The sequence below is a fragment of the Dermacentor andersoni genome, chromosome 6, assembly GCF_023375885.2.
Source record: "Dermacentor andersoni chromosome 6, qqDerAnde1_hic_scaffold, whole genome shotgun sequence".
Taxonomy (NCBI): Eukaryota; Metazoa; Arthropoda; class Arachnida; order Ixodida; family Ixodidae; genus Dermacentor; species Dermacentor andersoni.
In genome coordinates, this window is record NC_092819.1 from 151930113 (window position 1) to 151954490 (window position 24378).

At 47.8% G+C, this 24378-nt stretch overlaps 1 protein-coding gene across 1 annotated transcript; it reads right to left on the reverse strand.

The window, feature by feature from the left end:
• Positions 1-21471: 21471 nt before the first annotated feature.
• On the reverse strand, positions 21472-23821 carry LOC126534860 (piggyBac transposable element-derived protein 4-like). The gene is made up of 2 exons (XM_050182083.3): positions 23553-23821; positions 21472-23328 (listed from the first exon to the last, which is right to left on the reverse strand). Exons 1-2 carry the CDS (start codon positions 23557-23559, stop codon positions 21482-21484), a joined length of 1854 nt encoding a protein of 617 aa, XP_050038040.2. The 5' UTR covers positions 23560-23821; the 3' UTR covers positions 21472-21481.
• Positions 23822-24378: the final 557 nt, after the last annotated feature.

Genomic DNA, 24378 nt, shown 5'->3' on the forward strand with positions numbered 1-24378 from the left:
CCAAAGGGTGTAACTTTGCCTAAGAGTGAAGGATACGCATCAAGGCAGATGACGATTATCCTTGTGTGGCAAGATATGACCCAAAGGGTGTAATTTTATTTTAGAGCGTACACCACCTGCGCTACTCGGCGCATTTTCTTTTTCTTCTGTTGCTCAATCGGCGCTCGGTCTTAGTGCGGAATCGTTTAGTTATTTAAAATGATTGGGAACGATCTTCACAAGCCTCCATCGAATCTGCGCCACGTGCAATTTCATAAAGTAGGCGCAAGCGCCTTGCGAAAGAGAAAATTTTTATTTCGCTCTCTATAGACGCTCGTTCCGGGATTTTTGTGCGTTCATTCAAGGTTGTGGCACCAGGTAAGCAGCAGTGGTCGACGTACGAAGCTACACGCGCTGTTTTCAGCTGAAAAAAATAAATTACAAGAACGTGTCGTTTAGATACATAGACCTTATCGGAATACTGCGTGTAGAGGGAAAACGTGCGAAAGTGGTGAATGGGCGACATCACAAACAAAAGCAATTCGCTTTTACATGCACGGCGTGGCAAATACCCGACCCATCCCTAGCAATACGTAACATATCACAAAAACATCCGATTTCCAAGCATTCCCCCATTCCCGGGCCTTATTTCCTCCTATTCAAGAGCACAAGTACAGGGGCGACTGCGCGTTTCCCAAAGATCTTGGCTTCAACCGACGCGATAATATGCTACGAATACTCGGAGCTGGCTACAAGGCAAGCTCTCAGCCAGACTATGCTAGACGCTCGCAGAATGTCTTCTACTCGCACTGAAGACAAATACGTAGGTGCGAAGCCTGTTTTCAGTCATGCAGCAGACAAAATTTGGGAGCTCTTGGTTTTTGAGTTCTTCGTCGTTATGTTTAGCGCGTTCTGCCGGCGCAAGCAACACACTCCAGTGTTATCAATCTTGGCAATCGCTCTTCGCGTTTTCCACAAGCGTGAGTACCGAAAGAAAGTATATGTTGCGGGGCCGTAGAAAGCGTCACAAACTTGTCTCACGAAGATTCAATACACGCCAAACTAACGGTCACAACGGCCGGGTTGCTTTTTTTTCTGACTGTTTCACAACCCCAGGCGCGTAGAGCGTGCCTCGAAAGTATCCCAAAAAAACTACGCAATTAATTATAATAACTTTGGGGGACGTAGACTGCGTCACGAACATGTCCCAGCAAGATTCAGTACATGCGAAACCAACTGCGGCGCACGGCCGAGCTGCATTTAACTCCGTCACAACGCCAGGTGCTGCCACTGTGCGTCGAAAGAACCCCAAAAGGTAACGACATTAGTTACAGTAATGTTCGGGGTCAGAAAAAGCGCCAGAACTTGTCCCAGTTAGATTCAGCAGACGCGAAACTGAATTGTGGGGTTTTACGAACCAAAACCACTTTCTGAGGTACGCCGTAGTGGGGGACTCGGGAGATTTCGACCACCTGGGGTTCTTTAACGTGCACCTAAATCGAAGTATACGGTTGTTTTCGCATTTTGCCCCCATCGAAATGCGGCCGCCGTGGCCGGGATTTGATCCCGCGACCTCGTGCTTAGCAACCCAACACCATAGCCACTAAGCAACCAAGGCGGGTTACACGCGAAATTAACGGCGTCACACAGTCGAGGTGCTTTTCGCTATCTGCATCACAAAGCCGGGGGCGGCGAGCGTGCCCAAAATCTACCGAAATAAGTAATAATAATTTTCGAGCTCATAGAAAGCATCGCAAATATGTCTCAGTACGAGTCAATAACTAAAATTAACTACGCCAAGATGGCCTAGCCGTTTTTTGTTAACTGCGTCACCGGTCTCGGTTCCGTGCAGTAGAAGCTAAAATTGCTTGAAATGCGTTGCAGACTGTCAAACAAAATTTCCCACATTGCCGTAGCGCAATAGCGCAGTGGTGCCGCGTGGAAGTGCAAAAGGAACGGAAGAATACGCCGGGATACCTACAAACATGATACATCCAAGGGACATGCGGGTCGCCGAACAGGCAAACTTCACATGCACAACCGGCCTCGCTGGTTTCGGTGGCCTGTCTGGCGCATGACGCATGCATCTGTCGCGCCTGGCGTGCCGTTAGCTTGTTGATACGCAAAACTTTTTAGTTTTAGAGGGTAAGAATAAAAAAAAATGAAACTTTGTAAGTTCATTTCACATTCTTTTTTTCCCGATGTTTGCGCCAACTAATGGATGGGATTAACACTAGCCGTGACGTGTTTATTGTTGCCAGTTCTCGCTCAGTGTCTCTTCTTGTTTAATTTCTTTCTCTATGCAATACCACGAAAGCAACCATCGCGCAAATCTACCCATGCTTAAGCTTAACCATCTCTGACTTCTGTACTCCGTCAACAAAGAAAAAAGCTCCGTTCGTACACGTTTGCACCTCCAAAGCTCTTAAGATAATTCCCTAACATTGGAGGTGCAAGCGTGTACGAACGGAGCTTTTTTCTTTGTTGACGGAGTACAGAACTCAGAGATGGTTAACACGTTTGCACCTCCAAGGCTCTTAAGATAATTCCCTAACATAGGGGGACGACGACGAAGTGTCTTTTGATACAGCGCTGTTCTTTCTAGCTCCGCCTTATTTCTGTGAAAACCTAAGTTCATCCGCTGGTCCTCGCTCCCTGCTCGGTCGTAATGGAAGTGGACGACCCCGCACGTCTGCCGGCGACGGCGGCGTCAGCGGCGGCCGCCTCCAGGAAGCGGATCGGTCAGCAGAGCGACACCGACAGCGAGGACACCCATGTCTACTCTCTCAGCAGTGAGGACACTTCCAATGACGACTTCCAGCTTGTGCAGAGCCGCAGAGCGAAGAGAAGGAACACCAGGACGTCCTCATCGTCAAGCACGCAAACAGTGAGACAGCCGCAGAGGCCGGACGCCAATACCATCATATTTGTGCCCCTGCTTCCCAACGTCAACATGAGGCTACTTAACAGGCAATCTGTGTCGATGTCACTGGAAGCCCTGGTGCCAAACGAAATATCGGACATTCGAGTGAACACCCGAAAAAATCTTCTGGCTGTTGACGTCCAGCATGCGGCTGCTTTGACCACTCTATGCAGCGTAACGGACCTCGATGGCATTCAGGTGCGCTCTTACATCCCTCTGGGATCTGACGTAGTCACCGGTGTTATCTACGACGTAGACGTTGCCATCCTTAATAACGACTTGCCGATTCTTATCAAGCCAGCCAATGATGAGGTCATCGTTGATGTTAAGCGGCTAGGCAGTTCACGCTGCGTGAAAATAGCATTCAAGGGTAAATATATACCCTCGCATGTTAAGGTGGGACACTTCAGACATGCAGTGCGGCCTTTCATTGCGAAACCTCTTCAGTGCCGCAAATGCATGAAACTGGGACACGTGAGCAGCGTCTGCGAAAATCAGGCAGCATGCCCCCGCTGCGGATAAATGTGGCGCGACTGTAGTGAAGTGTTCCAACTGCGGAGGATCACATGAAGCTTCATCGAAGAAATGCCCACATATTAAGAAGGAAATGGCCATCTTGAAAGAGATGGCGAGAGATCATTCATCTCATCGCGAAGCCGCCGAAAAAATCAGGAAGCGACGTTCACGTCGCCGGCGCTCCTCAAGGAAGGCTCCTCAAGGAAGGCACATGCCACTTCCTACAACACCACCTCCTCCTCCACCGCCCAGGCCAGACAATGTGGACAGGACCACGAAGAGCAAGTCCACTGAGAAGACCACATCTGCCGAATCTTGGCCGGCTCTACCAAAACGACAACATTCACCAACAGACACACAGCAAGCTTTCGCTGGACAACCCCCGACGTCTACTGTCGGCGATTTGTGCGACCACGACAGGCAGGTGGCTGATATGCTGCAATCGCTAATTAATACAATGCGCTATACTGAACAAGCTGCAAACACCAGCAGCTCGAAGCGCTCTGCAAATACTGGATGCACTAAATCGAGTGCTTGCTAGCATCGTTTAAGCATCATGGCTCGATCAATAGTCCCCTTCCGCACTGAACTTAAAAGTGCGTCGATCTTTCAATGGAATGCCAGGGGTCTAAGGACCCGTATATCAGACTTTCGCCAATTCATTTTCACACATCGCTTCTCCATACTGGTCATTTGCGAACCAAATACATCAACTCCACTCAGACTGTCCGGTTATGAATCTTTCGTCTCGTCCACACGCGGTGCGAGCACGAAAGTGATCATCTACATCCGCACGGACTTAACATATGTCGCTAATGCGATAGAGCCTCATGACGACAATCAATATGTCTGCGTAAATGTCCAAAAGAAGAATGTGTCATTTACACTAATTGGAGCCTACATATCCCCAGCGGGTCACTTTGACGGTGAACGACTAAAGAAAATATTACTAATGAACAATGGCCCCTGGGTTATCACAGGTGATTTCAACGCGCATCACCAGCTATGGGGAAGCACTAAAATTGACTCTAAAGGCAGGAGCCTTGCCTCCTTTGCTGCCGACCATGATTTGTGCTGCGTGAATGACGGCAGCCCTACATTTCTGCGAGGCACGACCTACAGTAGCTGCTTGGATTTAACTTTGGTGTCACGGCGCTTTGCCTCGAGCGTCCAATGGTTTACAGACATAGAAACACATGGAAGCGACCATATTCCAACATACATAAAGATTAGAGGAGTTGAGCAACGCTCCTCTACTGCCTTGCGTACAGTTGATTGGTCAAAATTTTAGAAGGATATGGATGACACATGTCGGGAAGGCCTCTCACACACTATCGAAGAAGCAATCGCAGAGGCATTGAAAATATCCATCTGCTCGCTTCCAAGGTCAACAAGGCGAACAGACTTGGACATGGAACTGGAGAGGCTGCGCGCAGCACACCGACAAGCGGAGAGGAGGTATCGGCGCACGAAGTCCGTCTTGGATCTGAGGGCTTCACGACGCATACAAAAGAAAGTCCAGCGTCGCATGGATAAATTGGAAGATAAGAGATGGAAAGCATTCTGTCAGTCGCTTGATCCCCGCAAATCGCTCTCGCACATATGGAGAACGGTTAGGGGTCTTCGCTCATCTCCGCATCAAAGGAAGCCCTTCGCTGCTCTGGCCCTCTACCAACTCCGCTCGGAACTTCATGTGGCTGAAGAGTTCTGTGCACGGGTTGCTGGGTCCGTGGCCATCATTACTGACGCAGCATTGAATGACATCCCTGAGGCACATGTACCAGAAATGAACGTGTTATTTTCACTCGAAGAGCTCGATGCTGCGTTGGCGACCTGCCGGCGTTCTTCGTCACCAGGACCTGATGGCATCACGTATGCTGCCCTATGCCACCTTGGACATGACGCACGTGATGAGCTGCTCAAATACTACAATGAATCTTGGCTGAACGGCGCCGTTCCTAAACAATGGAAATCGAGCCGCTTGATCCCCATTCTGAAACCTGGAAAGTCTCCGCTTGAGATCTCATCATATCGTCCGATTGCGCTTTCGAGCTGCGTCGGCAAAGTGATGAAAAGAATGATTCTTGGTCGATTGGAATGGCACCTAGAACCATTCAACATTTATCCGGACGCCATGACAGGTTTTCGTCGAGGTCGCACGTCCATCGACAACGTCATTGACATCGTAACATGGGTCCAAAATAAAAAAAGCCTCAAGCGCCTATCTGCGGCACTTTTTCTGGATATAAAAGGAGCATACGACAACGTCGCCCATGAGGCCATACTATGCTCACTTGAGGCTGTTGGAGTTGGTGGCCGGAAGTATCAATGGATTCGGGACTATTTGACTGAGAGGCGCTTTTTCTTACAGACCGAAGACGGCCCAACTTCAGACCATTCCATCTGCCGTGGTGTGCCGCAGGGTGGAGTGTTGAGCCCTATTTTGTTCAATCTCGTCCTGGTAGGACTAGCGGATTACCTACCGCAGACAGTACATGTCTCAATATACGCCGACGACATTTGCATCTGGGCCTCTGCGGTGACTCGCCCTCAGCTAAGAGCCAGGCTTCAGCGGGCGGCAACCATGCCGGCTTCTTATCTCCGAGAGCAAGGCCTCAGTGTGTCTACTGAAAAGTGCGCATTACTTGGTTTTACGCGGAAACAAATATCATCGTATCCTGTTACCATCAATGGTCAAGCTGTACTCTATGTTAAGACGCATCGCTTTCTGGGCGTCATCATTGACCGCAACCTCTCGTGGAGCCCTCACTGCGTCTATCTGAAGAAGAAGCTAGTCGCCATTGCTCAGGTCTTCCAATTTCTATGCGGGAAAAACTGGGGTACAACACCAGTTTATTCTTTGTTGCAGCTGTGCAGGGCTTTGTTTCTCGGACTCCTTCGTTGCAGCCTGCCAGTATTGTCAAATGCATGCAAGACGAACTTTCGCGCCATGGAGAGCATACAAGGTCAAGCCCTACGCACGTGTTTAGGGCTGCCTAGGTGCACCTCAAGAGCAGCGACAATCGCCATCGCAGGAGACCATACAATCCAGACACATGTAGCTGTCGACTCTCTCAGAGCGCACATTCGCCATCTGTCAAGGATCCCCGACCATCATTTGGCCTCCCTACCAGCCGAGAGACCTCAAGCGACCTTTTCACGAGTTATTAGCGCTCATCATGAGTACATACCGGCATCATTTACACCGGCGGCGAAGCCTTCCTCTCCCCTGTGGTGCCTGCGACAGCCTCAAGTGAATTTTGCTATTCCTGGAATTACAAAAAAGTCCAATCATCCATCGCCGGCTCTGAAGCAACTTACGCTCATATTACTGCACCAGACGTATCATGACCGCATTCATATATATACCGATGGTTCCACCTCACCTACCAGCTCAACTGCCGCATTCGTCGTTCCAGCCAAGAACGTTACAGTTAAATTCAAATTGTCGCACACGACTACATCTACATCGGCAGAACTTGCAGCTCTCCATGCCGCTATGATGTACATCACCGAAGAGCGTACCGAGAAATGGGTCGTATTTTGTGACTCTAAGGCAGCCCTTCACAGCATCAAGTCCGCATTACGTCACAGAACTTACGAGCAAATGACATCTGAAATCAGGGAACTGCACCGCCATGCTCTGGAAAGTGGACACCACATTATATTTCAGTGGATTCCTGCTCACTGTGGCATCGTCGGCAACGACCTAGCTGACAAGGCTGCCCGGTGTGCCCACGAAGATACCAAGACGCGTCCAACACCTTTGGCGAGGTCGGACGCTGCCAGAGAACTTCGCCAACTTGCGCGTAAGAAGTCCCAAGATCTCTGGATTTCAAGTGGCTTCTATTGCAGATTACGTAAACTGGACCCCACGCTACGGCTACAACTGCCATCTAGCCTTCGCCGCGGCGAAGCAACCTTGTTGTGTCGCTTGTGGCTGGGAGTGGCGTTCACGAACGCATACTCATACCGTATGGGAATGGCCGAGAGCCCTATGTGCGACTCCTGTGGGTGCGAGGAGACCATCGAGCACCTATTGTGTACCTGCCCTCGCTACGATGTCCAACGCCTCTCTCTGCGGGCAACTTTACGCAGACTGGACTCGAGATCTTTCACCGAGTCAAAGATACTCGGACCGTGGCCACACCCGTCACTGGCTCGAAAAGCGATTCGTGCACTAGTGCGGTACTTGAAGTGCACGGGCTTAACAGACCGTTTATAGTGTCCTTGTGTATGGTGTCGCTCCCACACGTACTCAGTGCTTCCTCTCTCCCTTTCTTCCTCTTTCTATTCCCCTTTCCCCCACCCCCAGTGTAGGATAGCAAACCGGATGCTGTTCTGGTTGACCTCCCTGCCTTTCCTACCCTTGTTTTCTCTCTCTCTCTCCCTAACATAAATCCAAACAATAACAGTTTTTCTATGTCGTGGGTAGCCAGGAAATTTACGGAAAACACATTAAACCCCTTGCGTATACTGCTTCGCTGCAACCACACGGCCAACTGTCATGGCGACGGCTGCTGCGAGACGCAGAAAAATAAAAAGAAATAGAAAAAGAGCGCGAAAAATGCCACCTGACGGTGCTCAAAGGATTGGGAGGCGCAGACCTTCTCTCCTGCCTCCTCGCATGCTCCTTGCAGCAGCGGCCGCGGCAAGACAAAAGCATGTCGCTACCTTTAAGTTTCATTAGTAGTCATCTGAGCGCACCTCGTCGACAATGGTGGGCTCAGGGTCGATGAACACGGCGCACGGAACCTAACGGCCAGCGCCGGTTTCGGAGGAAAAAGTGCCGAAGAAATATTCGATACCCCCGGACAGCATGTCGCTGGGCAATCGGCCGTCGTGCTGGATGCTGTGTCGAGGCAGTAGAGCTCCCAGCAGGCGTTACCGATCTGCACGCCCACCTGGCCAATGTGGAGGCTGATGCATTCCCTCATGTCTCGTCGCTGGTGGTAACCGAAGGAACGGTTCTTGCTACACTGGAAGCATAAGCGTGGGAAGGACGATCGACAAAGACTAGACAGACTCGGTAGTGTAACTATGAATTACAAACCAGCCCAAGCTTATACTTTTCTGAAGACTGTTCTTGCACGGCACAAAACTACAGCATCGTAGGAACCCTACGACGACTCTCGACGCCATGCTGCCGCACGTCTGCGACGAGGAGTATCTTGACGTCGCCATCTTTCACCAACGCGCCGAAGAAGCCCGATATCTCGTCCGCCTGCGCATCAAGAACCAGCATAGAACTGACAGCCGGCGCTACAATCTTCGACGACGCTACGTGGAATACCAACCCGGCAACCGTGTTTGGGTTCTCACCCCGAGAAGTCGACGAGCACTCAGCGAGAGGCTTTTACGTCACTATTTTGGACTTTACAAGGTTATCCGACGCATTGGCGCACTCGACTATGAGGTCTTACCACACGGCATTTCACTATCACAGCGCCGCCGCTCTCGACCTTAAATTGTTCATGTTGTGTCACTTAAGCCATTCTAGCAGCGCTAACGAACCTTGGTAGTTTGCATAGCCTAGCTTTGGACTTTCTTTGGACTTTGTTTCTTACCTGTTTTGTTACTTCTCCATGCTGTGCTTTTGTTTTTCGCTCTCCTTTTATGTTTCCAGCATCGGGACGATGCTTTCTAAGAGGGTGGGGGAGGGGGGGGGGGGTATTGACACGTGCACTTGCTTATAGAATGGCCGCGTTTCATCGACTAACAAATGTTATGTATCGATGTATGTTTATTGATGTATCGGAGTTTCTGGAATGTTATCTGTGGCTCTATGCGCTGTCTGTTGTCGCTCAACTTTGTGTAATGTGACTGCATGTATGCGCGACACGAATGGTGTAGAACCTTCCGGAAGGCACGCGGGCACCAGCAATTAATCTGGAACGTTCGATGGCTCGTGTATAAAAGCCCACGCGCTTGACCCGCTGATCGGACTTTCGTCGATGGCCGACTGTATTCGCCACTGTCGCTGTGCTTTGAGTGTAGCCTGGTCTTGAGGGCACAGGTTCGCCCAATAAAACGCTAGTTTCGCCGTTTACACTTTTGCAGCCTTCTTCACCATCCATACCACGTGACATCTGGTGGAGGTGTTGGTTACGAGGGCCATTCTATGTCCAAATTACGCTGGCAGATGTCGTAGACGGCCTCATTGTCCTAAGGTCCCTGAATAAACTTGAAGGTAACGACATTCCTCCTCGCCAGGCCCTCCTTCTCCTGGCCTTCTCACAGCTCACTTTTTCTCTCGTAGATCGCCCTCGCAGTTTGGTCGTTCGCTCGGAAGCCGCCCATAGAGTTACACAAGGTGAAACATTAGAAATTGTTGTTGGGTGTTTGGGCATGAATTTTTACCGTAATTAAGGCTTGATTATTCTGTGCAGTGCTCCGAGCGATGATGGAATGCTATGAAACAGACGGAAGCAGATTTTTATGCTTTTCTGGCGCGTAACCGCATGCTTGTTTTGTGACTTCGGGCTGGCTGTCTGCCTCCAGTTAGAAGAGGGCTTTTGAGGCTAGTTTGGCGGACAAATTCTTTTCAGTGTCGAGTACTAGCACGAAAATCAGAATTCTTTGTCTCGCCCATAATGTATACGTAATGTACACGATGTTTATACAGATGCCAGAGCTTTGTTTCAACGTTGTGTCGTCCACGGGCATGCATTGTAGTCGTAGGCAAAAACAATGTTGCGGCTTGCTCAGATGAAGCCGCTTTGCGAGTTATTTCTGTTGCATTGATCAGATTCTTTATTTGGCGTTCTAAAGACTGTTGTCCGGCGTCAAAAGGCTGCGATGAAGTGAATGTTTCGCCGGTGCACGCGAAAGGCAATGCGTTTGCGTAGCACAATGCAGTGCCTACAGATTCAACAAATCGATGTGTTTGCGCTGCTCGAAAGTGCGAAAGTGCAGAGCATTTCAACTACTCTGATCGTATTGTCATGGCACTGTTATCTCTGCATACCGTGAAAATGGTTCGGAGCTTTATGACAAACTGGTTCCGCTGGCTCTCAAGCGCAAACATCACAGTGGAACCTGCACTTCAATCGTAGACAAATTGATTCTGCAAGGAAGAAAGGTACACATAGACATGGCCTCCATCAATTAGTAGCTCACAAATGTCGGTCTTGTGCGCAGCAACGCGAGTGTAAAACGTCTTAATTCCTTCTCCCTCTTAGGAATGTGCCATTTATTGCTGCCGCCGGATGTTCGAAGCAGTTGCTCACCAATCTGTCTCAGAACTGATTAACCGCACTTCGCAAACATTTGCATCAGATTGCTCAATTTATTTTGCAACCTGCGCACAAAACAAACAAGAAAACGGGGCACTAGACAAACACGAGCGAAGATTACCAAGATGTAATTAATTAAAAGACACGAATATACGTACAAACACAGGGTGTGAGCGAACGCGAAAGCTTAACTTCGCCCAGCAAAACAACAACAAGAAAACGGTTACAACGCTGACAAGCGCAGCACACGCTCGCATGATTGATTTTTACATTGAAGCTGTGGACGGTATACTCCACCGTTCAAGGAAATTTTTGTGTCGTTGGCATGGTAAGCAAAAAAAAAAAAAACACTCCTCATACGTGGGCCGACCCCCAAGAGAGTGCAATGCCGGGCCGACCCGCGGTGGAGGTGGAGCAGGCCGGTAGGACTCCCTATACGTGGGCTGACAACGAAGATAGTGCAATGCATGGCCAACCCGCAGCGGAGGTGACGCAGGCGTCAAGGACTCCCCATACGTGACCCCCAAGATAGTGCAATGCCGGGCGGTCCCGCGGCGAGGTGGAGCAGGCATTAAGCACTCCCCATACGTGGGCCGTTCCTGAATATTGTGCAATGCCGGGCCGACGCGCGGCAGAGGTGCAGTTCGCCATTAAAAGGCCCACATACACAGTTTCGCTGGTCATCCTTCTTCACAGAGTGGAGGGGCACTGAGTTTTTTATTCACCCAAACAAGTGCTACGTGTCCCAGGTTACGTTTCTTTTTTTCGATGCAAGACAGGCTATATATGTAGAATACGTCTTCCTGTTATAAGCCTGTTGATAATCTGTGCTAGTGGTTGCTTAGCCACTCCCACCCTTTCTTTTTCTTGCGCAGTTTCCAAGTAAATGTGATCCAACAAGTTTGATTTCAAAGCCTTACTGCACCAATTTTGCCGAGAGGGCGAAGCGAAGAAAGAGGCGCATGCAGCTTACCAGTGGAGCCAATGGTTTTTATCTGGTAGGTGAATTCTGTACCTTGGGGATCTACCCAAAAGGAGATGGAGGTGTCAATTTACTGTAGTAAAAAAAGTTACAGGATGACCTTATATTTCTTGCTGTTGATGCAGCCACTGAGACCATGCTCTTTCGAAATTCATCGCCATACAGTTAAGCTTCGCCCTGAAGTACTTATGTCAGAACAGGGGTATTTGAGCATAATATTACAAGCCAAGGCAATGAAAGAAAAGGTTAAAAATACATTTATTCTTGCAACAATATAGAATAAATAAGTAAGGGCTTCTGTATAAAAATATAGAGAACAATCTGTAACAAACAAAATAGCAGAAACACTGCAAACAATAAACTATTTAATTACAAGGATGGATTTACAACAAACGAAAGCAAGTAACATATATATTGCAGACAGACAAAAAAGCCAAGGATTGCAAATTGCACAAATATATCACATTATTTTCAACATTAATAAAGGAAAATTTACGACAAATAAGTAGATGTTAAATATTCAGTCTACAATTCACTAATTGGAAAGACCTACACATGATCAAATAGATAATATGAAAATGACTAATGAAACATGCAAGCTCACCCAAAAACGTAGAAGGAACTTGTAATACATAAAAGTACCAAGTACTGAGATAACAAACCATAACACTGAATGATGTGAGAAATTGTAACTAACATTATCTTTCAAGTTCACAAAAAGCACCAATAATGACTTGTAACGCAAGGAGCAAAAATACCACATAAAGGCAAGGCTAGATGATGAGTCCAAAATTTATGCAGGTCCCACCCACTTCGGGAATCGATGTAAGCGGGGGTTTCCGTGCTGGATGCTTTGATTGGCGATAATTAGCGGTGATGTTGACGGCGAAAGCTTAATTTCTTCAACGTTTAGGCTAACACGAGAGTGGTGAGTTGATGTTAAACGTTACTTTGCGTGTACCGCTGCTGTTTGTCTGCGTTGTACACAGAACATACAGGCAGAGGTGTTCGCTTGAGGCGTTGTTGTAAGCCATATTTTATAACCTGGTGTGAGGGTTGAGCGTTGTCATTTCCTCGCATGGCACATCGCATTGTGGCGGAAGTATTAAACTTGAATGGGATTATGGGGCTGTACGTACGAGAACCACACTCAGATTATGAGGTAAGCCGCAGTCGCGGACTCCAGATTTATTTTGACATCGTGACATTCTTTAACGTGTCCCGAAATTTAAGAACACGTGAGTTTTCTATTTCGCCCACGTCGAAATGCTGCTGCCACGATTGGAATCAAATCCACGACCTCTAGCGATGACATAGCCGCCAAGTTAAAGCGACGGGCACAGAAGTGTTGATTTGATGGTCGACCGCTTCCGCAATATACCCTGGACTCTGCGGTGCGCTTTAATTAATGTGGCTCTGCTTCTGCTCGCCCTGCGTAAGTTGGCCTCTTGACATATTTGCATGACGTTTATTTTTCAGAAATAGCAGCAACGTACTGTACGATACCTTGAACTTACGCTTATCCTGTTTCCCCGCAGCCGCTGTCGTAAACCTTTTCATCGGGCGAGGAGGAAAGGGGGCGCGGCGAGCCTTTCCTCCTCTCTGGCTTGTGCGATCAGGCGCGACGCTGCTTGAAAGTATTGTTGTCGCTTGCTGCGGAACGATTTCGAGATGTTTCAGATTGTACTTTGTGATATTTACGCAATGTCCGCTCATATAAAGTAGTCAGGGATGCCTTAAGGTGCATCGGTAACTACAGTACGCGGAAATATCTCTTGGGGGAGCAAACATGCGACGCGCATTATCAGCCGCGGTGTGTGTATGCGTGGTGAACTATATTGCGTATGTAGGTTTTAATTCAACGAAGATAACCAGGGTTGCTTTATTACCAGCATGGAATGGTAAACCTGCTCACTATCTGATCGCCTGGCGTAGGGACTGAAACATAAAAAGTGCACGCTCATGTACGGCCAACTTAAGGCAACCACGAAACATCTAAGCGGCAGTCGCCTTCAGTATTTGTGATACACCGGCATCGTTCTCACGTATTACAATTCTAGCAGGCTTGAAATCGCTATATGTCTACGCTAGCCTCCTGCATGAGGCCGATGGCGCTGCTCAAGACAGTGATCATTGCGGTTCGTGAACCAGTGTGATACATATATAAGCTATGTGCTTCGGCATTGCCTTTTTGCCCTGTAAAGACATAATATTCGAGAGGGATCGCCTCAAAAGGATGCGATGCCTACCTGCGAGGACAAAATTTCCGTAATACGTGTGAGTGAGTTGTAGAGAACGTAAAGAACATAAACGAAAAAGAAATCGGATATCACCCTCTTTCTCGAAACGGAAAGAGAAAACGGGCTAATGCCGCAGTACGACCTCGCATACCCACGCCGCACAAGTCATGCTGCATGCTTGGATCATGCGCTATATAGAACAAAGATGTCTGTAATCCAGCACCTACCACTGCTTAGGATGCTCGCGCAGTTCGTAAGCGGTCGCTTTGCTGGTCAAGTATAGTTCGCCCTGTAAGGCATGCGGTTATTACTAACCAAAACTATTTTATTCATGAGTGGAAACCTCATCCAGCGAACCAAGCAGTAACGCAACGTAATCTGCAGCTAACAGTTTGAACGCTTTTCCAAGTATAACAACACACCTCCTATCACATAGCAGAACGGTACCCACGATGTTACGATCGTCGCGTATGTTTGACTGCTCCTAAACCGCAGCTTGGAACTAGAGGATAACACTGCAATAATCACCCATTAGTGAATGGAACTTTCAGAAATCCACAATTGAACTCCGAGGCTCATTGCAGTTTTTTATTATTTAAGGGAACACCTGTTATTGATAAAGTAGGCATTGTTTCTTTTGCTCTTTTGTACTCTTACTTGCCCGGGACATGATTTTGACAATGTAGAGAAAAAAAGTACTGACTGGTTCAAGTAAATCATGGTTCAAGTAAATGCTTGCATTGTGAAGAAAGGCTTACCTTGTATGTGCATGTTCCCTAAAAAATGGGATGCATCAACGAGGTCGCGGGGTAAATTCACTAGTCAGTGCTCACTGCTAAGGTATCTTTCAAGTGTACTTCGAGACAGGCGTAAAGACCTGAGGCATTGGGACCAGTTATGAAGGTGGTACTGAATGACACTGAATCGCATAAAGAGATGATCCCACTTCAGCGATCAGGCCGAGCTCTGCGGAAGCAAAGCAAATTTTGAAGCAGGTACCGAGTTGCGAAGAAACAACTCGAACCGCAAGTCGAAAAACGTGAAACCCGTTCAGGCTCAAGTGCTTTCTCTCTAGTCGAACATCCACGCTAAATTTCAGAAAGTTCATTTGCTCCGCCGTACGCATCTCGAAGCTCTAGACGAGCGCGGTCATCCCTGTACGTTACGAGTTTCACAAATTGTTGTAGATTACAGCCATCTTTTTTAAGAATACATTTCAAAATGCACTAAACTTTGTTTCTTACTGCACAGGAATAACTTGTTGAAAACAAGAGCGCTTGAAGCACAACTAACGTCTGTTACCGGTGTGCGCTTGCGTCTGTTTGCGGAACACAAATATATGGATTCATGCCTGTGACCATTTTCAAGGCTAGTAACGACATCTAGGTCCCCGGCCATGCCCTGGACTCCAGCGAATCGAGGCACTTCCGATGCCGCCGCTCCGCTGCAGCCTTCGCCATCCATCGTGACCATCAACTGCCATCAGCGCGACCCACAAATCTTCGCTGGTCTACGAGGGCATGACGTCGAGAACTGGCTCCAAACCTACGACCTCGTAAGCGACCTCAGCAAGTGGAACAATTCACAGAAGTTTCGGAACGTCCGATTTGACGTCGCGAAAGCCTCGCGCTGGAACCATGAGCCAGATCTTTCTGACCGGGTGACGTTCACGCAACAGCTTCGGCAGAATTTCAGTGCTCCCGCTGTTCACGCTGAGGTCACGAAGAAGCTCGGTGAGCGCGTCCACTTCCTTGTGGAATTCCAGACCGCCGTCCTCCAATTTCGCCGTCCGCTGTTTCAAAAAGACCTCCGCAGTTCTTGCGGACTGGCTTCTTACTTCTGGCGCCTCGTACGCAACTTCCCTGCGCCCGCTCCATCAACTCCTCGCCATTAACATGCCTTTCGCTTAGTCCGACGAATGTGAACGTGCTTTCCTGGCTTTGAAACATGTCCTGACGTCGGACGCGGCGCTGTTCCACTTCGATCCAAGCGCGCACACCAGCCTTCCCACTAACGCTAGCAGTCATGGTCTCGGTGCCGTTCACCTCTAACATGATTACACCTTCCGCGAACGAGTAATTGCGTACGCTAGTCGTAGTCTAACCGGTGCAGAGAGAAATTACACCCTCACCGAGTAGGAGTGCCTTGCTCTTGTGTAGGCAGTTGGAATATTTAGCAGATATCTCCATGGCCGCCATTTTACAATCTTTACCGACCATAACGCACTTTGCTAGATTTCATCGCTAAAGAAATTGTTGGATCGCCTTGGTCACTGGCTGCTTCGCTTACAGGAGTATGATTACGATGTCATCTACAGGGCTGGAAAGAAGCATCCAGACGCCGATGCTTTATCTCACTACCCTCGGCTAAAGTATGACGAATAACGGTCGCCTCTTCGTACTAGCGTACACCTGGAGTCCACCTCGTCGGCTTTACGCATCGCAACGCTCGGTTGACTTAGACCCGACAACCCTATCCGTCCTTGTTTCCCACGAACATGTCGACCAATAGTGCCAGCCTATTTTCGAACGCATCGAAGCTTCTTCTTCACCATTCACAAGACGACTTGTGGCTTGACGGAGCGTTTTCGTACCCTCTCAGTCATGATTGCAATGTAGATCCGCCCATCCCTCTTCCGATCATACGCACTGGGATGCAATCCTGCCGTTCGTGACATTCGCTTATGATATGGCTACCAATGTACCAATGATTTTGTACATTTAGTCCTCATCTAAGGCTGCTCCACAAATTTATTTCCTAATTTATCGTTCCTTTTGACTCCTGTGTGCCCAACAGCTCCTTTCTCATTACAATGTTTGTATGGCCTCGCGCACTGCCGTCACCTCTCGCGCATTAACGTCGGCATCTCCCAGGACGCTTCGAAGCCTCGCTACGACTCTACTCACCATGCCGTGACTTTTTCACCTGTCGACGGCGTTCTACATTGAACTCTTGTGCGCATTCCCGGTTTATGCGAAAAATTCCTCAGTAGATTTATTGGACCCTTCACGGTTATTGAGCAGACGTCCCCTGTTAAATACCGCGTCTCACCCCTTAGAACGTTATCCGTTCGCTGTTGCCGTGGGACAGAGATAGTACATGTCTCTCGTTTAGAGCCATATACTCGACACATTTCATGATACTCCAGCTCGGCCAGGAGGGCCGCTTCCACAGCGAGAGGGTTTGCTTGCTTGCTTGTTCCTCCCTTGTGGCGCTTACCCACTGCGGGGAATTGGCCAAGAAGCCGGCAGTTAAAGGTTAAAAGGTAAAGAGAAGGGTAGAGAGAAAAAACGTAAACGTGGGAATTAGTATGAGCGCAACACATGCATACCTTCATCTTCACTCTCTCTACATATCAACATCCATTGCACATCTTCTTTGTCTCTATACATTGTCATCAGCTAAAGAGCTTGATCTTTGTGGTGGCAGCACGAGCTCACCTGGAATATGGAGCGGCCCTTATAATATTCAGAAATTGTGCATGAAATTTGTCCTCATTGTTCATTATTCCGTATAACGACAACGCAGATTTCTCTATAAAATGTATGAAATCTGTGTATTTTGTTATAGGCAAATATTTTGTGTAACTTCAGTGGTTTCTGTGCTGCTCCTGTCATATGGTGCTAGGAGCCTACTCATGTGACTTATTGCGTTTGCCTCAGCCTTACGAAAAATAATATAACTAAATAGCAGTTTTTTTGGCACCCAAGTAACCTGCACAATCCTCATGGTAATTGAATTAAAATTGAATTCTGGGATACTGATCGCCAAAACGGCGATTTTATTATTAGTCGCGGCATAGTGAGGGTCTCCGGATATATTTTAACCACCACGCAATATTTAACATGCCCTCAATGCACATGATACGGACATTTTTTTTACATTTAGAGTACTAATTATTAGATATATTGCTTTTACGACCTCTGGTCCCACAAACCCGATCGCAAAGGAACTATTTTCGGAGTCCAGGGGTGCTATAACGTAAAACTATTCCAAACTTTTCTATTCCAATTCTGCAGTCAGCCCTCCAAGATTGGTCAAAAGTTTTTGGACGACCCCCACTTAACCTGTCTGTCACGCGACGTCACGAAAACCGCGATAGCTCCCCATCTGCTATGACGCGTGCACACTGCTTATGCATCATTGGACCGAGCAAAAAAAGATAGTTATTTCTGTCTCGATGCCTTTTAGCCATTAATCCTCGGCTACTGGCCAAAAATTTTCGGGCTGCATCCACTTCACCCACCTGTCGCGCGACGTCACAAAACCGTGAAAACTTACAGCGTCAATGTGACGTGCACGCGTTAAAAATGCATTAATATTGACACGTGTACTTATTTGTCTTTATCGGGTGACATGTTTCACCGCCTAACAAATGTTATCGTACAGCGCAGGACGCGCTTGCATGCATCGAAAGCTTCTGGAATGTTATCGATGTTTCCATCCGCTGTCTGTGACCGAACCTTGTGTAATCTGATCGCATGTGTGCGCGACGCGAATAATGTAGAACTTTGTAGAAGGCACGTTGGTCTCAGCGATTACTCTGGAACATTCGTCGACTGATGTATAAAAGCGGACGCGCTTGACCCGCTGATCAGATTTTCGACGATCGCCGACCGTGTTCGCCGCTATCGTTGTGCTATAAGTGTAGCCTGTTTTTGTGGGCACAGGTTCGCCCAATAAAAGTTAGTTTTGTCCTTCACAGTATTGCTACTGTGTTCTTCAACGTCGCCACCACGTGTCAATATGCCGAACAAAACTGAATTTCCTTCTGAATAGCGGCAGAATGCCCCGTTCCGAACAGAATAAAAGATGGCTGCCGCCGGTCGCTCAGGTAACGGCTATTCGCACCTGCCGGATAGCATGAGTTTATTTGCGTGCAATAAAGCTTTTCACGTGGCGATGTAACGTTTTCAGGCACTTTCGGCACGTTTACGACCTCGCTCGGCCAACGCTTCTTTGCTGAGGGAACAGTTTTAGGGGCATTCTTAACCTTCCGTTGCATGCCGCCGCGATTTTCGACCAGCGCACCTCAAGCCAAGTCAAGGAAAGTGGACCAATCACAGACGCCGGCACCACCCTCTTCATCCAGTTATCAAGTTTCAGTGCGGTGGCTCGGCCCGATCGAATCCCTCTCCACGTGGTGTGCTCCTCGCTTCTTGTCAGCCAATAACTTAGGACAAGCCGCTCTCTGCAGGCAATGTTAATTGTTTTTAAAGCAAACAGGGGTGACCTCCTATAGACGAGGAGAGCGTTTGATTAATCTGTTCAGACAACCTTGCGGGCCACCGCCCGATGCTTGCGTCGGCGGTTACGCAAATTTGACGTCAGGAGATTGAAATAAAACATAATGGAATCGTTTTACGTTATAGTGCCCCAGGATTTCAAACTGTTGTTTCTGTGTGTCTGCCGTTCTAGCGCAGTAAAGATCCTTGAAAATTTCGAAGTTCAGCCTTTCGATTCTCCGCAATAAACGGCCCTCCATCATTTCCGATGAGTGAATGAATATTTTAAATCAAGATGGCACATGAGCCGTAAATATTCTGATTTGCAATGACAGGTGGTTACTGGTATCGTTAACATGAATTAGAAATTAGATTGGTGCCAACACAGTGCCTTGCGGAACGCCTGCTTTTACTTCATTACTCGGCATAAATTGTTCTTCGCAAAGACATACTGGTAGGGATCTGACAGAAGACTAGAAATGGAATGGGAAACCTTACTGTTAATGTTTTGAACTGCAAATTTCATGGCTAATCAAATGGTTATAGGGTACCTCGTCGCAGGCTTTTGCAAAAGCTATAAATATAGCATTCCTTTTTATTTTAAAATGAATGGCTTTACGAATCTCTGTTATTAGTTCAGATAACAGAGTTTTCCAAGAGCGGCCATACTGGAAACTGTGCTGACTTGACAGGACGGAATTACTAGCTATTTGCTTTCGTTTGCAAAATTACTTGAATATTTTTGTTCTTTTTCGGTATTGTAGAAAGGTAATCTACTAATGCGACTGAACTTGGTTTTCTCAATCTGTAGCTAACGACGGGCGCATTTTTCTTTAGGGGTAGGGGACAAGGCAGAGAGGCCCGGAATTGTAAGCGTACTAGCGTGGCCTTCGAGATCTGTGGCGATGTTGTGTAAGGACATGGAAGCGCAGCCAGTCAACAGCAAGAAAACCAGAAAGAAACATGAAAAGGCACAGGTAGGAGAACACGTGCGACCCACGTTTCTTTCGCCCTGCATGGCACTTACCTACGCAAACGGTTTGCTTAAAGGCCCTCACCATATGTGGCCATTTCAAATTGACAAAAGCACTACATACAATGCAAAGTATTACGTCGCTTTGCGCCGCGGAAAGAGCTTCAATTTCAAACAAAAAAGGCCATCTGCCCTTCTCCTCGCGGGTGCCGCGCTCCCAGCCTGAGAGGAGGCGTATGTCGCGCAAGTGTGCCTACATACACGGCAGTGCGATGACGTCACTCATAGTGGCACATAACTTGGAAAATTATTCAAGGCAAGATCAGTTATTCGCTTAATCTGTTGCTTCACTAGACGAATTAAAGTTTACAGAAATAATAATACCTACAAACCAACTGTCTGCGTCCCTTTGGTCTACTTGGTACAGTAGCAAGGTAGATTTACTTTCATCTGCTTGTTCCCATGCCGTGCAGTCACGCACGCAGAGAACGAAACCGTGATTTTCCAACGCGTTCTAGTGTGCGATGACGCACTGTAATCCCCTTGAGTCTGTCTCACTGTTCTCGTAGCACAGATTTATGCCGCTAGTCAGGTGTTCTGGTGCATAGCGCGAAAAATTGTGTGCTGCACGAAACGAGACAAACGCAACAGCTCGCACGCGAGACCGTCAGTTGATGGGTGCCGCGCAGCAAAATAGCGCGGGGAAAAAAGAAAACAAAAAGAGAAGGCTCCCGTGACGTGTGCTTCGCGCGATGCTCCAGCCCTATGGGAGAACGCAGGGAAAAAATTTCGCTTGCGCCGGCTGGGCGAGTGCAAGTGTAGACAGTGCTGGCTCAAATCACCGCCGCCTCAAATCGTGGGTTCGCGGCACTGAAATATTTTGGTCTCGGGTATTAACAAACAAAATTGAAAAAATTCTTGTGGTAGAGCGCTCCTTAGAGGGCTTATAACCAAAATTTTCTATGTGGCCTGGTGAGGGCTGGGACCCTTTAAGAAATTTGTGGATTTGTGTTCGTTGGCAACTCACGGTAGAAATTAATAGCGCAAGTGAAATAATAACAAAAAACGAAGAAATGAAAATGACAGTGCTAGTTCTGCACTTTTCTATATAGTTGTCTTTTTCTCGCGCTGTTAAATTGTGAACATATGTTTTTCGCCTGGTTTGTCACTGTTACGTAGCTTGCATGTTTTACTACATACTAACTTGCCCTAAAATGTAATGCACACCGGATTTCATATGCATGAATAAAGAATTCGATGCCCTAAAAGCACCCCCATTTTCCTTAACCCTTTGTAAGGCAAGGTATATTTTTTTCAAGAACTAAGAAAAATGTTGTGTTATCTGACTAAATGAAGCCAACAGAAATAGTTTGCACGAAATTTCAAGCCATAAGAGCAAGTAGTTTATTCAGAAAAAGTGGGACAGATGTGTCCCACTGACACTCAATGAAATTTCAGAAAGTGGGACGTATTTGTCCCATCGCCTCTCAAGGGCTTTCAGTTCACTTTCGACCAGCATGAAAGGCCCAAAACATGTTGCGCAAAGTGGCACATTGCATGCAGAGCACAAAAAATTGGTGCGAGCTTCTTTCTTGGCACTGGAGCACCAGCGACATCGCCTCCTTTTCGCGACTTTCTGAGGGTGGTGTCCATCTCCCAGAAATCGGACTTCGTCCTGAACTCCTACCATTTTTTGGCCATTTTTGGTGCCTTTTTTGTTGGCTTGATAAGGCCGATTGTTAGAGCCTTTGAAGGTTTGGCCGTTTATCAGCTGGCGACCGAGGACAAGCCGGAACCACAGGTAGCTCATTTGATTGTCTTCTTTCATTTGGAGGAAAGCATTCACTACTGCTGCATCCAGCAGAAAGTAGAAAATTCGGTACCAGGACTTTTTAGATCTTCTGTCTGCCGGATACGCATTTCTCCTCTGGTCAAACCTGTCGACTCCACCCATCCAGGTGTTGTAGTCTGAGATGGCCTTTGGGCATTGGACAGACACGGACGAGCCATTGGCAAGCTTTCGAACAACGTCCGCAGTGTCGTTCGGGTGATGAAAGTTGGAAAGTGCGTGGACGTTTTTCGTATCTTTCCACTGGTAAGCCGTGATGCTTCCTTTTGTCCGCCATATATAGTCACCCTTCTGCAGCTTGTTATCATGTCTGATTTCTTCAGGGAGATTCTTGCGATTTGTTCGAACGGTCCCCACTGCCAGAATTTCCTTTTCTTTCAAGGCCTCCATTAGCCGTGTGGATGTAAAAAAGTTATCAAAATATAGTTGTGTACCAGGCGCCACACCATCAAGCAGGGAGAGCACATGTTCTCCGAGACCCATGCTGGCTGGGCGGTCAGCAGCTTTCCCTTCATAAACCTGAAAATCAATAAGGTATCCTGTCTGGGAGTCAGCGCGGCACCAAACCTTATATCCGCGTTTTATTGGCTTCATAGGGAGGTATTGCTTCAACGAAGACCGTCCTTTGAAGCGCACCATGCTCTCATCAATGGATTGATGGCTTGACGGAGTGTATTGCCTTTTGAAGCTGGCATTCAGCGCTTGTATGAGAGGGCGTACTCTCGACAGTCTGTCGTACCCGTCTTCCCCTTTCTTTTTTTCTTTGCTTAGGTCGTTGATATGTAAACAGTTCATAATGTTTTGGAAACGGCGGAAAGACATGACCCTTGCTATTTCGGGACAATTGAAGAAACTGTCGCTGCTCCAGTACAGATACATTTGATGCCTTGGATTCGTGCTCATCAGCAGCAGTATGCCGAAATATGCGCGAAGTTCATCAATTGTCAGCTCTTTCCAGTGCTTGCGGTTTTTCTGCTTTGCAAACCGGTTTGTCTCTGTTACTAGTGTATGCATGACACTGTCGTCAAAATATAGAGCAAAAGCTTCACACGGCCTCGTCGGTGATTTTGATGAGAACTGTGGGTCCCAAATTTTCGGGTCGCGGACGGCGTGCTCCGGTTCGCTGCTACCCCAGACTCCAGGCTCCTCTTCGACTTCTTCTTCAGCAGAAACTGCAGGCGCTTTCGGTCGTTTCCTTGTCTTTCTCGTGTAAGTAGCCTTGCGCTTTTTAGGTCTGCTTGTTGAAGCTGCTGCTCCATCGTCGCCGCTTTCGTCATCAGAGTCTGGCGGAGCGAGCTCTGGTACGAAGTCGACGTCTGTATCCCCATCCGAGTCACTCGACGTGGGGTCGTCCGGAAGGCTAAAATATAGCTCAAGCGCTTCTGCTGCCGTCAGAAATCGATTATCTGCATTTCAAGAACAAACAAAATATAAAAGTGTGAGTAACGTATTCCTCAACACATCGTCCCCGAAAATCGGGAAGTTAGTCCTAGCATAACTCATGCTGTTTTCTAAGGGTGGTCCTATTTATACAAGATTTTCAGGCTAAATATTGCTTGTATTCCTCAAAAAACGCGATTCATACAAGCTAGTGGGCTTTGTTTTGAAGCAGAGAAACGAAAATGCTCACCTGACATCTCGAATTATTCTTGTTTGGAGACACAACAAGAAAAAAATTCCTTCGCCTTCCCGAACGGAGACACAATTTTCCAAACAACGGACGCCTAGTACCACCTGTCGGAAAGCAGAAAAACTACTTTCAAAAGTAATTACAGTATTCGCAGATAGATGGCAGCACAGTAAAAAATGGGATGCATGCTTCCCAATGCCTTTGAAGAGCCCTTTTCGGCGGCGTAAAAAGTGGGATGTATATGTCCCATTGCCCTATAAAGGGTTAAAAAAAAGAATTTTGCATGTACCAGCATACCTAGTAGTGTTTGGGGTTTCGCAAAGCGATACCAGGTGGACCAACGTGTTTGTGCGAATTGAGCATGTGTGTGGGTCGCGAGCGTACGTGCCAGTAACGACAGCAGCAGGACGGCGACCACGTTGGAGACGATCATATCGCGGCAATGGCACGATTTCCGTACTTCCGCCGTTTCACGCGAGCTTACGACATGGAACTTGTTGGTTACAACATATAGGTATGTGGACGAGCGCAAGCGAGAGAAAGCGCGGGTTGTGTCGTCACCAGTGACTACGCCTTATGCAATTGTACATATGCCAAGTGATGCATATGCTAAAACGACGACGGCAGTTGTACTGCGGCGAAGAAACGTGAAAGCGTGAATAACCTGACCGATCATCAAGTCGAAGCAACGTCGCACTATTTCGGCATAGCGTGCTACGAGGGAAATACAGAAGGAAGTGTGCCAGTCTCGGAGATGAGCAGTCTAACACGGCCTGTGAGCGCGCGACTGTTACAAAAAAAGGAGACGAGGAAGGGGCACGGGGCC